This window comes from Heloderma suspectum, chromosome 10, assembly GCF_057233095.1.
Source record: "Heloderma suspectum isolate Gila_16-S chromosome 10, 16-S_ref, whole genome shotgun sequence".
Lineage (NCBI taxonomy): Eukaryota > Metazoa > Chordata > Lepidosauria > Squamata > Helodermatidae > Heloderma > Heloderma suspectum.
This window is the reverse complement of record NC_139467.1, coordinates 19,216,241-19,231,516: the sequence shown is the minus strand read 5'-3', so window position 1 is coordinate 19,231,516 and position 15,276 is coordinate 19,216,241. Positions and strand designations below refer to the sequence as shown.

Sequence of the window (15,276 nt, the reverse complement as noted above, 5' to 3'; positions counted from 1 at the left end):
TTGCCCTTTAGTTACCACTCCGATGGAAGGTTTACTCACTGGTATGTGCCAATGCGTTCAGAGGTGCTTACTCTGTAGTGCAGCCATGGCCATGCTGGCTAGGAATGATGGAAATTGCAGTCCAACACATCTGTTTAGGATTGCTGCCAGATTACAGTAATCTGGCCTCAGTTTATTTATGGCAGGGGTGTGGAACCTCTTTCAGCCCATGGGCCAAATTCCATTTTCAAAAAGCTCTTGGGGAGCCACATTCCAGTGGTGGGAGGGGCCGGAGGGAAAATGGGGCAGGGCCAAAAATACCAGCATATTTGAGATTAAAGCTCTTCCTGCCAGGAATTACCTACCAGGAATCTGGAGAGGCATGTCAACATTTCAGAATGGGAATAAACCCTGCGAAAGCCTAGAAACCATCAGACCATGAGCAGTTGGAAGGAAAAGGGTGGAGCCAGGGGAAAAGGGGGTGGTCATCAGGGGAACCCCAGAAGGCTAGATTTGGTCCCCAGGCAAGCCAGATTTGGCCTGCAGGCCTGAGGTTCAACACCCCTGAGCTATGGAGCAGGACAAGGTAAATTATGACTATAAATTAAAAGCATGCAACAAAAGTTTGAATAATTCCTTACCATTCCTTAATGTTGATTCACGTATCCAATTAGGGATTTTTAGTGTGCAACTCCAGGTCACCATCTCTGACATCTCCAAACTTGAGAAGTTGCAAGGGGGGGGGCACTAGGCCAAGCTCCAGCGGCTCTGGGAATGGAGGAGTTTTTTGGACGGCTGCCGCATACCATTTGTCAAGCTTGGGGGATTTCAAGAGATGCAATGTATCTTTCCTGAGCGCTGCTATTTGGCCCTGACTCCACAAGCAACTACACAGCAGCGCTCGACCAAAAGCCCTGCAAATTTAATGATTAGAAATGGGCTGACCATTAGTTTTAAGTAGCACCAAAAACAAGCAATCCCCAGATGCACAGCTGCTACTATTAGTGTAAGGCAGCAGGAGGCAACCAGGTGCCCTCTCGATGTTTTGGACTACATTTCCCAGAACCCTCAGCCACTGGCCAAGGAGTTGTAGTCCAAAACATCTAGAGAGCACCAGGTTGCCCACCCCATGTACCTTTCTGTTGTTTTTAAATGAGAACACTTTCCCCCCTTCTAAACATGCACAATTTCCTATTTAAGGTCTCACTCCCCGTTATTTTAATATTTAATGAGTTGGAATTTGCTGTTACTATTCGATGTTGCTCAGACTGAATTGCTCCAGCATTGTAAGGATGCAATCCTGTGCGCACTTACATGGGAGTAAGCCCCGCTGAACTTAGTGAGGTTTGCATCAGAGTAAAGTGGCACACCTGGCCTCAGTAGGTGGGCTTAGGTAAGCTACTAGCCCTCAGACTCAGTTGCTCATCTCCAATGTGGGCGTAATAATATATGGCTTGCAACACAGGATGGCTGTTGACTGGGATACTGGGGCTGTTCACTCAACATGCTAACCCACACACAGTGGTTGTGTGTGGGTTGTTGCTGAACTGCGGATTGTTCGTTGAATCGTGGGTTAACATGTTGTCTGAACCCAGGACATTTTCCAAAGGGTGGCTTCTTAACCATGAAGTGTGGCTTGTTAACCACTCTGAACAACCCAACATCAAATCATGGGTTCTCAAGGTGGCTTGTTCAAAAAAAAAAAAAAAAAGCCATACTGCATGGTTAATAAGCCACCCTGTGGAAAATGTCTTCTGTTCAGACAACACACTAACCCACAGTTCAACAAACAACTCATGGTTCAACAACAATCCACACTCAACCACTGAGTGTGGGTTAGCATGTTGTGTGAACCCAGCCATTGTGAAGTACCTTGAAGGCTCTATATTTTGTGTAGACTACTAACAGTGAACTCATTCTCTTAGCGTGGATCCTTATGTAGCTAAAATGGAACCATCTGCATACAAGAGGGAGGTATCAACAGGTTTGGAGAGACCCCAAAGTTGAAAAAGTATGTTTAAAACCTTTGGAAAAATAACCCCCTAAAAGCAGGGGGGAAAGGCGAGCAGGCTCAGTGGTGAGTGCTGGCTCCAGGTTTTGGAGGGCCCTTGGGCAAGACACCCTCAATGGACCCCCTCCCTCAGTGAGTCTACCTTCCAGCCACCATTGTCACATGCTACTATTGCTCCTCATCCTCTTTCTCATAGTTGCTATCACTTGCTTGCTTGACAGGCAGACCCAGTGAGCAAGGAGGTAGCGCCATCTACACCTCCTCCTTCCCGCAAGCATCCTTGTATGGGCCAGAGCAAGAGGCAGGTAAACAAGCACACTGCAATTGTGAAAAGGAGGAGCAAGTCCAGGGGACTCTTGTCAGTGAGCCCCTGCTGGGGTGTGGGCCCTCAGCAAGTGCCCAACCATGCCTACCTTTGATACTGGCCTTGTCAATGACCATGGAATGCTGAATGATGGAAGGCAGGGGAACGGAAACCCGGGAGGTGGGTGATGCAATGGAGTATTGTGGAAAAGGGCATGGATGGCTGGCTAAAACCCTGGGCTGGCTAAAACCCTGAACTCCACAGTGCAACGTTTTCTTGCAGGTCACACTTGCACCTACAGAGAATTGCAATTTATCAGTGTGCTTTTGTTTATTGTTACTGTTGTTGTTATTATTATATTTATTTATATCCAGCCTTTTTCCCAATACGGGGACTCAAGGTGGCTTTACAACACCAAAAACTTGTACAGTTAAAACCTATAAGTAGAAATACACAAAAGTTAAAAATATAGTTAAATCACCAATAATCTTAAAATTCTATAAAATATCAAAATTTTAAAAGACAGTTTACATAGTGATGTCATGGATAGCTAAAAACCTTCCATATTATTACTCACAGAGCCTAAAAGTCCTGCACTATGGCCTGCCAGGTTCTTAGCACACGTGCACACACACACACCTGCTCTATTTGGGGGGTCTTGAGTAGGCAGAAAGACCAGGTTGATCAGCTCCCCTCAGTCTGCAATACCTGGGTGTCAACTGGCAGGGAATGCAGGCTGCCAGTCATTGTACTGCAGTTTATTATCATGCTCCAGGGTGAAAATAGGTGGCATTCATTGACTGTTGTTAGTGCTAACTTTAACCATTCTTATTTCTCTAGAATTTGTGAGAAAGATGCATTGTGGAAGAAAGCATAAAAGAGCTTAAAACCACAAAACTTCATGCCAGTGATTGAGTGTGAATCAAGTTGTTCTCTCATGACCTAGCCCAGCCTTCGGTAGAACCCAGTGGGGTCACCCCATAAAGCTGATTGGTGGGAGATTCAGGACAGATAAAAGGAAGAACGTGTTCATACCACACATAGTTAAACTATGGAATTCACTACCACAAGACGTAATGATGGCCACCAACTTGGATGGCTTTAAAAGGGGATTGGACAAATTCATGGAGGAGAAGACTATCGATGGCTACTAGTTGTGATGGCTACCTCCAGTATCAGAGGCAGTATGCCTATGTACACCAGTTGCTGGGGAACATGAGCGGTGGGGGGGGGGTGCTGTTGCACTCCTGTCCTACTTGTGAGTTTCCCCTGGGCAGTTAGTTGGCCACTGTGTGAACAGAACGCTGGATTAGATGGACCCTTGGTCTGATCCAGCATGGCTCTTATGGTGCCCTTCAGATGTTGAGACTACAATGTCCAGGATTCCTGACCATCAGCCATGCTGGCTGGGGCTGATTTCTCAAAATATGCTACTGTACATGACTAATACCCATTACAAACAACATAACTTAAAATGCAATGCAATAACCGAATGTAAAACATAAGTCAAGGTAACATATTGCCTGCACAGTCAACTGCAAAAGCATTCAGAGCGACTGCACGGAACTATTTCGCAGTCTCAGTGAACAAAGCTATTTTATATGTGACATAAGGATCACAATCTCACAGTTACCAGTAAATCTTCGTATAGACACTTTTGCCCTGCAAAGATGCCAAAATCTGACCCAAGAACCTCTCCTTCAAGGGCAGCACAATAAATAATGTGAGATATCCTCTACCCCTCCCCGATCACAGATACAGAGCAATAGATTTCTTAGAAACTGCTTGTATGTTCCATGCAACAGGCTGGAAGGCACCAGGCTGGGGAAGACTGGGGAAGCCTACCTCACAGAGTTGTTGTTGCAAGAATAAAATGGAATGACTTCATGCATGGCATCCTGCGCAGTTTGGAGGAAGGGTAGGATAGAATAGCAATAAATGTGCAGCAACCAGAAACTCTGGGTAAGGGCAGACAACTCCATCCACAACGGATGACATCCAGTCACTCCAATTGGACTTAGTTGAGCACTGCCTTGCAGATGGATGCATGAATCTGCACCACCCCTGTGCATAAGTCTGCTTCCAAATGTGGATCTCTCTTGATCTATTCAGGCAGGTGTATTTGCCTTTCTTTTCCCTTTTAAAAATAAAAAGCAGCTTCTTAAATACTGAAGGGAAAAAACACTACCGCAGATGGCCTGTTCTGCTTAGAAACTCTGCTGGTCTGGACTAAAGGAGACTCAGGCTGCCATTAGCAGGCTGGCTTGCTGATTGCAGCCACTGAAATCTCCAGATTGCCTTCAAGCCTTGCAATGTGGTGTGGAGAGCCAGTGTGCTGTAGTGGCTCCAGTGTTAGACTGGGTCTCGGGAGATCTGGGTTCTAGTCCCCACTCAGTCATGAAGCTCACTGGGCCAGTCAGTGACTCTCAGCCTAACCTACCTCACAGGGTTGTTGTGGGGATGAAATGGAAAGGCGGACTATGTATGCTGCCTTGGGTTCTTTGCAAGAAAAAAGAAGGCAGGATAATGATGATAATAATAATAATCACCACCACCACACAGGCGAGCCTGCAAGTCTGCATCAGCCATGCACCGTTTCTGCACCTAGATCTCTATTGCTGGAGTTAATAACCTATGCAAGATTTACAGCACTCTTCCCCATCCTGACACCCTCCCATAATCCTCCAGCCAGCTGCAGTCCAACACATCTGGAGGGCAGCAGGTTGGGGAAGGCTGGATTACAGGAAGGGAATGTAGTTCAGGGTTAGATCTCGAAGGAATGTAGCTGCTCTATACTGAGTCAGACCGTTGGTCCATCTAGCCCAGTACTGTTGACACTGACCGGCAGCAATGGCTCTCCAGGGGTTCAGGCAGGAATTTTTCCAGCCCTACCTGTACATGCTGGGGATCGAACCTGGGACCTTCTGCAGGCAAAGCAGGCGTTCTGCCACGGCGTTTCAGCCCCTCCCTCTCAGGCTTGCATACAGAAGTTCCCAGGTTTAATCCCTGCTGTGCCCATTTAAAAGGAACATGCAGCACCTAACCTGAAAGACTTCTGCCTGATACCCCAGATCACAGATGGGGAATATGTGGCCTTCCAGATGTTATTGTACTGCAACACCCATCATCCCTCACCACTGACTATGCTGGCTAGGGCTGATGGAAGTTGTAATCTGACATGTGGAAAGGGAAGGAAAGGTTCCTCCTGTGCAAGCACCGGGTCATTACTGACCCCTAGAGGGACGCCGCTTTCGCTGGCGTTTTCATGCAGACTGTAGCGGGGTGGTTTGCCATTGCCTTCCCCAGTCGTGACTCCCTTTCCCCCAGCAAGCTGGGTCCTCATTTTACCGACCTCGGAAGGATGGAGGGCTGAGTCGACCAGAGCCGGCTACCCGAGACCCGGCTTCCGCTGGGATCGAACTCAGGTCGTGGGGAGAGTTTCGGTTGCAATACTGCCGCCTACCACTCTGCGCCACGCATTTCCCCCTGCTCTGCAGGGACGAACAGGCTGATCTGGTATAAGGCAGATTCCCATGGTCTCTAATACCTTCCTTTGGCTATCAGCCTCCAAGAGAACTCCCAGTTATGGTCATTGATAAGAAGGACCGATGCAACCTTTCCCCCAGGAACTGAATCTGGCTCAGCAAAACCAGGCAGCTAGGCCCATGGTAGCCCTGCAGGGCGCAGCCCATCAGGCACTCTGGTCTGATCCAGTTTAATGCCTAGTGCCGTTTGCCAAGGGTTTGCCACTGAGAACTTGTCCCTTTTGGCCACATTTTCGCTGGGCCCTCTTTTCAGATACGGACTCTAACAGGATTGTGTGAAGTGCTACTGAAGATTCTGCACATTAGAGGTTAGCAACTGAAGGCCTTGGGGTGAAATCTGCCCCACTGAGGAATGCCACCTGGCCCATTACCAAACTAAGGCCAAAAGAGCAGAAGGAGTAGAATCCCTGGCAGAACGGAAAACACCACAGGTGGGAATGGGCCACTCTGTGGGCAGTATGGGCCCTGACCTCCCACTCTGACACCATTCTCAAAGGAGCCTTCCAGGGAATTTAGTCGCTGACCAAGGATGTACACCCCTGCCCCCAGCTCCCCAAAAGCATCCTATCCTACATCAGAGATGAGTGGTTTGTTCAACACAGAAAGCCACACCACATTCATGTAATGAGCCAGACAGGGCCACACCCAATGCAAACATGCAGCTACCCATCAAGAAGGGATCTCATTTGTATGTCATTTGAAAAGACCTTGATGCGACCAAAGCCGAGGCCACCCGTTTATTTTGTAATGGAATTGTTTTGGAATTAATGATCACAAATGCCTTTAAGAAAATCAGTCCCAGGGCTTAATAGCAGCCAGAGCAGAATGCTGGAACCACTTAAGAGTGAAAGTAGAAAAGAGTACCTCTGAGCACATATAAAGTAAAGTCCATAATCACTGAGTAACTACAGCCAGCCCCCTCATCCCTGGGATTGAGAGTTTAGTGGCTTTAGATTAGGTAAGAGGTATGTGATTCCAAGCATCCGGTAGCTGCTAGGATTTAAGGCCAGGTAATGCATGTGCGCGCATGCGCGCGCACATAAGAGGTAGCTCATTTGAGAGCATCCCCGTGTTAATATCTCCTTCCTGCACATAGAAAACTAGCAGGTCAGCAAGAAGAACATTGTAGCCTTCCACGAACAGAGAGAGTGCAATGATGTGGGGGTACTTTCACACGAGCAATCCCATCTCTGCGCCTTCTGAAGGAGTACATTTGCACAAAGTTCTATATAGAAGGACACAAGAAGAGCCCTGCTGAATTTTAGACCCTGGACTTAATGGTTTTCCAGGGAAGGCAGCATAGTAAGAAGCAGAGACATCACCTTGCCGCCAAAGGTCCGTCTAATCAAAGCTATGGTTTTCCCAGTAGTAACGTATAGCTGTGAGAGCTGGACTATAAGGAAGGCTGAGCACCGAAGAACTGATGCTTTCGAACTGTGGTGCTGGAGAAGACTCTTACGAGTCCCCTGGACTGCAAGGAGGTCAAATCAGTCCATCCTAAAAGAAATCAACCCTGACTGCTCATTGGAAGGGCAGATACTGAAGCTGAAGCTCAAATATTTTGGCCACCTAATGCGAAGAGAAAACTCTCTGGAAAAGACCCTGATGCTGGGAAAGACTGAAGGCAAAAGGAGAAGGGGACGGCAGAGGATGCGATGGCTAGATAGCATCACTGATGCAATGAATATGGACTTGAGCACGCTCCGGGAGAGAGCGCAGGACAGGAAGGCCTGGCGTGCTATGGTCCATGGGGTCACGAAGAGTCGGACACGACTGAACAACAACAGTTACTTCAATTATGAAGCGCACAATTAACATTTACCTCTCCCCTTCCCCATGCACTCCCCCCACTCCATGCTGTACAAATGCTGCTACATTACTGATATTTTAGAGAGGAGAGGAGGAAACTGTTTGCCAGCCCTAATAAAAAAAAATACCCTGAGCATGCGCAGTTTTGCTTTTTAAATTCAGCCAAATCGTAGCACCATCTAAAATGACATTTGCTTCTTCTGTCCTGACACAGTGACTTGGGAAAGATGCACCATTTTGTTGTAGAAGAGGATAATACATCTTAAAAGTAAAAAATAATAAAATGACTTCCAGTAACTGTGCACATGCCTCCTGACTATAAAATGTTTCTAAAAATAAGGCCCCCCCAAAAAGGATGCTTCAGCAACCAGAATCCCCCCAGCAGGCCCTGGCATGCTCATGTTGGCCTAGGTGTTGATGTTGGGCCCGTTTGCCACTACCCTCAGTGCCACTCTTTGTGTGGTCATTTCGGAGCCCCCTGGGCTGCAGGACCCTAAGTGTCAGCCCCGAGGTCCAGGCCTGGCTGCACCGCATAGACTTATGACCCTAGTTTGCAAGCCAGGCTGCTGTCTTGGCCTCTGACAACAAAATCGCTCTGTTTTGCTTTGCTTTCTATTTCATGGCTTCAATCTGTTCCACCGTTATACCTTAACTCTGTGCTTGACTGTTAATGCATTAAAGCTGGTTTACACCTTTCAAAATTTTAGAAACGTAATTAATCTAGACTTCTTTTGAACTTGCCTAGTGTGAGAGAGAGACTTCAGCATTGATTTCCCCCACGCTTCTGAAGCTGATTTCTGAAATACTGAGTGTTAGGAATCTAACTTCTGATTTTGAGATTCTGACAAGAGCCCAAACAAGAAATACATATACCTAGGGAGAGGGGGAGAGACCATTACATCACTCACCCATTCGACATGAGATATGCTGTTGGCGTGACCAAATACACAAACCTTGCCAAAATGCAAAATGGGAAGGGGAAAAAATTAGATTCCTCCAGTACTTTCCAAAATGTGAAGAATGGATGTAAGTTTTCTTCCATCCACAAAGTAATCAGATCCTTTGGTTGAAGCAGTCTTCTAAATGGTGACTCACCTAGGGGTGAGTAAAAATCACCTCCAGACAACCAGACAAAAAAGCATTTGAAAAAGTAAAGGAACATGATACTTCTTCTCTTTTAAGCCATGCACAAATATATTGGTCTGTGTGGCAGGCACGCTAGCAACATTTGGGAAGAGGAATAAGCTGTTTGTTATGAGCCATTGCAGTGTAATCAATAGAGTGCTGGATTATGACTGAGGAGGCCCAAGTACAAATCCATACTCAGCCATAAAGGTTCATGGGTGTGTGACCTTGCAGCCAGTGACCTAACCTACCTCACCAGGTTGTTGTGAGGATAAAGTAAAAATGGAGGGGAGATTATGCACGCCACCCTAAGTTCATGGGGGAAGAATAGGAAAAAAATAGCATACATACATATGTATTGTGATGCTAAGGGTTTAGAATGGCCACCCAAGGTTGGGTGGCCTAAGGGTTGCTAAGCATTGACCTAGTTGTTGTTATGTGCAAACCGTGCACTATGGTTTAACGATGGGCTGTTAACCACAAACAATCCATAACCCAACAACAAACCATGGGTTCTCTTCCTGGGTTGTTCATGGTTAACAATCCATAGTTAAACCATAGTGCAGGGTTCACACATGATAACAACCCACAGTTCAACAACAACCCATACTCAACCCATACTCTGGTTTGTCATTTTGTGTGAACCAGGCATTTGTGATGCTAAGGGTTTGGAATGGCCTTCTAATGGGTAGCGAAAATGATTTTGTTTCAATGGGCTTATAGTTCCTTTTAGTGAAGTGGGTTTTTTAAAAAAGGTTTATGCTGTGTCATGTTGTTTATTTGGTTTATTCTGCTTATCTAATAGTCTAATTATATTTATTTGATATGTTGTTTAAAAAAATAGCTTATACACACACTCACACCCCTTAAATTATTTTGTAAGTGGAAAAGCAGAGCAGAAATGACTGGATTTTTTAAATGTTATATTGCGATCTTCTTCGCATGGCTGGTTGGAAATCTACCCATTTATTTTTCATTATATTCCTAGATGTGGGGGCCGGGGGGGGGGAGATTATGTAGTCAAGGATAACTCCTGCTCCACAGGGTCTAATTATTTCGGAAACTCTCAGATGAATGAGCAAACCAACACACACAAACACAGGTTGGCTCACAGAGCTTGTTACTGTACTTCGCAGCGCGTGAGCACCTAAGGGCAAAAATTTCCCCTGTGTACTGTATGAAGTACATGTGTCCCTCTCCAAGGACCCTGAGGGAGCTGATGCTGTCACAGATGCATTTCCAAGCATCCTTCTCCTCCTCTCCCCCATACCAAATCTAAACAATTAAGGACTTAATGAACTGGAAGATCGAAGCCAGGAAAGCATACTTGAGGAGGGAGGGTGTGTGTGTGGCGAGAACCCATCAGCAGAAGAGGTATCTGGCACAGGAGCAGAGACAGATGGAAAAGGTAGCCCCAAAGGGGCATTACTAGAGGAAATGGGAGGGAGGGAAGGAAGGAAGGAAGGAAAAAGGAAGATTGGGAACACAAGGCACGCTGAAGCATTTATTCTCCACCTTCCTTTTACCCTCTCCATCCCCGCCACCGTGCTGTAGGGGTTTAGCCAGAAATACACTCCTTTGAATTTTATCTCACCCATAGTAAATATTTACTATCTATTTTACTGTTTCCATTTTTTAATCCGTTTCTTTCCTGAGCACATTATGTGCAGCCTGACTTCCTGTCAGCATTTCCCCCACCTGGTGGTGCCTCCAGTTGTGTTGGACTACAACTTCCATTGCTCCCTGCTGGCAGGGGATGATGGGAGATGTACTCCAATACGTCTGGAGAGCGCCATGTTAAGGGGACGGCTACTTATTTAGCAAGGTGTAAGTCCAACTGAGTTTACTGGGGCTCGCTCCAGCCCCATGTGAAAACATCTGGCCATGTTTGAACTCAGCTTAACAGCCCACATTAAATTTCCATTCTCTTTGCAGCTATTGCTCTCCTCCCCCACCCATGCTACTTTGTTTACTTACAATTCACTCCAGACTACTCTGAAATCATCCTCGCTGGGTTGGAGTATATGGTGAGGTCCGGTATAACTGCTGTTGTATTCCCACTCCAGCCTTCCCCAACTTGGGGCTCTCCAGACGCTTTGGACGCCAACTCCCATCCTCCCCAGCAGCATGGAATGATGGGAATTGCAGTCCAACACTTCTGGAGGGCGCCAATTTGGGGAAGGCTGCCCTAGTACCTCCAGGACTGAAGAGAAGACCCCGAGATTGATTTTCGGGGCCCTGGAATGCGCTCTGGGGGCCGTAAAAAACCGAAAGCGCCAACAAGGATTCGGGTGGCGATGGTGGCAAGCACTCCGTGCAAATCTACACATCACGCGCGCGTACCGAACCCTGGGCCGCTGGATTGGGATCTCTATGCGAACTCTGGGAAAGGAAAGAGAAGTCCTGTAGCCGGATTTCAAGCACCATGGAACGGACTCTTGGTGCCCTCTCCATAAGAGAAATCCGCGGAGCAGGTCGTGGGCCTTTTATTCGGTTTGCTATGCACAGGTCTCCAAGATGCCCCAGGAACCGGCTCACGCGACCTCGGCGAGAGGGCTCGATCCCCCTTACCGGGCAGGGCCCATAAGGGCAACCTTAGCTCTTATGCGTAGGGAAGGGAGGATGGCTTGAATATCGTGTACAAGTCCCCTCAAACATGAAGTCCAGGAAGCGGATTCTCCGGAGACGCGGATCGGGCGGCGTGCGCAGGCCCTACAGGAGCAAAGAGAAGCGCTGGCCCTGGATGGCGGAGCCCTCTCGGCCTCTCCCGAGGGCCCGGCTAACGCGCCCCCTCCCGCTGCCTGCCTGCCTGCCCCATTTGGTCGGGTTTCTGCAGCCCCCTCCGGGGTCGCGCGCTCTGTACCTCGGGATCCCGCGACCCCCGGCGCCGCCCCCCGCGACCCGTTTGTCCCACTCACCCAGGGCAAAGCAGAGCAGGAGCGAGACGGGGCGCGGGGCAGCCATGGCGGGGGTTTTCGGACCCAGGGTCTGCGGAGGCCGCTCCCGCCCTTTGGAGCGACGTCCTGCGGTCAGCGGACAGGCGATCCTTGGGAGGAATCTTCCCGGGAGGGTATTTATAGCCCGGGGCTTAGCGGCCGCTCAAGAAAACCCAAGCGCGCCTTGGAATGTCCCCGCCGGATGCAGCTGGTGCCGCCTCGGACACTGGATCCCGCCCGACCCCGGAGCGGACGGCAGCGGCGGCAGGGGGCGCTCCGGCGCTCTTTGCCCCGACGGCCGCCCCTTTCGGCCCGCTGCTGCGATGGGACCCAGCCGGGGACAGAGAGGCCGCGAAGAAGCAGGGGAGGCGGCCGGCTGGAGGATCCATAAAAGTTGGGATGGGCCCAGAGAGAGGGAGAGCGAGTTGGGGGGGGGAACGGGACCCCTTCCCCTCCTCTTCACCGAGCCAGGGCGAGACGACTCTGCTTTGGGATGGCTGGTCCCGCTGGCGCCGCCACGGATCCGGCAAGCCTCCCTGGCGCTGGGCGTCCGCAGCAAACGCTTCCGATCTCCACCCAGATACCCAGGTTCTCCTGGTTACGGGAGCCCCGTCCTTCCGGATTCAAGGCGCCCCGACGCGGGGGTTTAGATGCTCGTGGCCCTGCCCTTTAGCCAAAGCGGCTTGCACGCGAGGTCTTCCTAAATCCGGAGCCTCTTCTGGATTCGCATCGTTCCGGTCTCTCCCTCTCCCTCTCTCTGCAGAGGGCAAATTCCACGCACAGACACACGCCCCAAAACCGCCGCCCGGGGCGCACAGCACAGCCCGATTGGCAAAGCCGCTCCGTCGCGCGCGCGCGAGGAGGAGCTACCCGCCCCCACGGGCAGGTGTTTGCCCGGGACTCGAGAGGGCCCGGTCTATGGCCGGTGCACTGCACGGGGCGTCGGAAGCCCTGCGCCGCGCCGGGCTTGAGACGGAGCGATCTCGAGTTTAAGCCTCGCTTGCTGTTGCCGGGAGGGCTGCGCCGAGGAGAGGAGGGATCGATTTGAGAAGCTTGTGTGTGCGTGTGTGTGTGTGTGAGCGTGGCGCGCGCGCGCCCCTGCTGCAGAGGAGAGGGGAGGGATCAGGGCCGGGGCTGGGATGAGACGCTCTCCGGATGACCCTCCCTCTCTCTCTTTCGCCCTTTTCCTTCCACCCCGATGGGGGCTGCGACGCGGCGATCTGCCCACTTTCCCCCTTGCCTAGCTTCCCCTGGCGGCGCGCACCGCTGCGGCAGAGCCTGGTCTGGCCGCGGAAGGCTTTGGCTTGCTGCTGCTGCTGCTGCTGGAGAGGGCGGCTGCGAATGAATCGCAGCGTGCGCCAGGCGGCGGGGGGGGCGCCGCGAAACTTGATGCATTGCAGCAGCACCAGCATCCGAAGCGGCGGCGGCACCGCGGAGCGGCCGCCGTGGCGGGGGGGGGGGCGGCCGCCCCGCGACGACGCACGGGGCAAGCACGCGAGTGTGGGGCGGGCGAGCCGGACACGAGCGCCGCGCGCCCCGCCCTCCCCCCCCCTTCTCCAAAATCGGGCGATCGACGCCGGTGTGGTAGAGAAGAAGCGAGGCGAAGGCGGGGGGGGGGGGGAGAGTGCGAGGAAGATCAGGCACGGAGGAGGGATGCGTCACTCTCTGCAGTGGCTGCGGGAGCCGAGGAGCCCGGCGGCGCGTCCCGAATCGTGCCGTGCCCCCCCCCGCTCCGCCCAGCGCCTATTCACAGCCCTCGCCACGCCCACGGGGCTCCCCGCCGCCCGCGCGCCTCGCCCCCAAACCGCGCAGCCACCGCGCGTTATCGCGGAAGACGGAGGGACAGAGACAGAGGAGGCCCATCAGGCGTCCGGACCCGCCGGGAAGGAATTATGTGCCCACGCCTCAGTCCCCACTTGCTTGTCGTGGGCGCTGGAGGACGCTTTGCACATGGTCAGGAGCACTCGCGTCATTGGAGTTGCGGCCTCGTGTGTCAAAGCCTGAGCTTCCTGTAGGTGAGATGAAACCCACGCTGCAGTTAAACTCTTGGCCTCTTCCCCCCCCCCGCCCCCCAGTTACATCGTGTGCCCGCCGACCCTTCCCCCCCAGTAAGCACAGCAGTGGTTAGTGATAAAGTTTGAAGTGTGGATGCTCATTGCGACAGATCCCCCCACAAAGGCCAAAAACGGTGCTTTCCCAAGTGCTTTATTTTTCCACAGAACATGTACTGTTCCGTGAGTTCATTGGTGACAATCAAGGGGTGCCAATTGCAAATACAATATTTGGCAGTTCCAGCAGTGTAATTCATGTTTTTCAGGTGATTATCCCTCGCATATATATGTCACTGGAATTCATATATGTCTTCTGTGAAAGGGAACTAGTAAGTAGTGACAGCGAAAATGAAGGTGCCCCAAAAACCGCACTGGAAGAGACTGGAACTCTGTTGAAACAGATGAGTGGTCGTGGGCGTATCATGCACAGTTCTTTGGGTTGCTAAAATTAATTAGTTTAGCCTTCCCCAACCTGGTGCCCTCAGTGCTGCTGACTGAAGGAGGCTGGGAGTTGTAGTCCAAATACCTGAAGAACACTTGCTTGGGGAAAGCTGAGTTAGTGGGTCAACAGTTTTCAGTACCTTTGTTTCTTACATATAAACAATAAGGAAAGTATATGCTTTTACAAGTAAAAAATGGCTACATAATATAACATTTAAATCATGTTAAGCGTGCTTTAATTTTCCCCCTCAAATATTTTAGGTCACATACTTGTGTGTATTGAGCCAAAAAAAATAAAATAATATGGAGTACATTTTTAGCATTGTTGTTTATTTTACTTGTAATGCTAAATTAGATCACTCTTTAGTGATTTCCCAGTGCTCATTGAACATTTTCCAGTGCAAATGACCTTATGCAAATTAGCTTCATTTGCCAATTCAGAATTTTCTGGAAAAGCCACACCACCCAGAGATCCATATTAATGAACCAGTTCTAGCAGTTTTCATCTCTACTAGGAGCAGGTCTTTTGTAAAGCGAATGGATCTTTACCCATTCAAGACCAAGCCACCCCAAAATACTTTGCACGACAGGGAATTACAACAGGATGTTACATCAGGGAACAATATATTGTTGGTTGTAAAATTCATCTCCCCCCAGGATTGCAGCTAAACTCAGAGGGAATGGAGAATTCTGAGAGGACTGGGGGTTACACATCCCTGCTCATAAAAAAAAACACCCATGCCTGTGCTGCCTCGAGCCCTGGCTTCACTACACCATTGAAGGACAGAGGTGACAGGGCTTGATCTTGGCTGTTTACTCATTAATGAAGCAAGGAAAGGCACTCTGTACACACTCAGCAGTAGCCTCTTTTTGATCAGTGGATTTCCCCAACTAAGCTTTGGCCCTGAAAAAGTGTTCCTGGACTAAATTCTGGAATGCTTTCATTGAAATCGAGCCTTTACCCTAAACAGAATTACCTGTTTATCTCCCCAGTCCAAAACTGGATGAGCAAAAGCAAATCAAGTCCCATAATCCAGACTGACAAAGATGTATGTTGGAAAGAAGGCATTTTTAA

The 15,276-nt window shown here is 49.9% G+C and overlaps 1 protein-coding gene across 2 annotated transcripts in view; it reads right to left on the bottom strand.

The window, feature by feature from the left end:
• The window catches only part of SCN1B (sodium voltage-gated channel beta subunit 1), a 53,457-nt gene extending 40,980 nt beyond the window's left edge, over positions 1-12,477 (bottom strand). For both annotated transcript variants that reach the window (XR_014785114.1, XM_084815404.1), the window contains exon 1: positions 11,692-12,477. Coding sequence is in view for 1 of the 2 variants with exons in the window: in XM_084815404.1 (XP_084671530.1) it covers positions 11,692-11,737 (46 nt within the window). In the remaining variant the exon portion in view is untranslated. The remainder of the gene's footprint in view (positions 1-11,691) is intronic.
• Between the last annotated feature and the right edge of the window lie 2,799 nt (positions 12,478-15,276).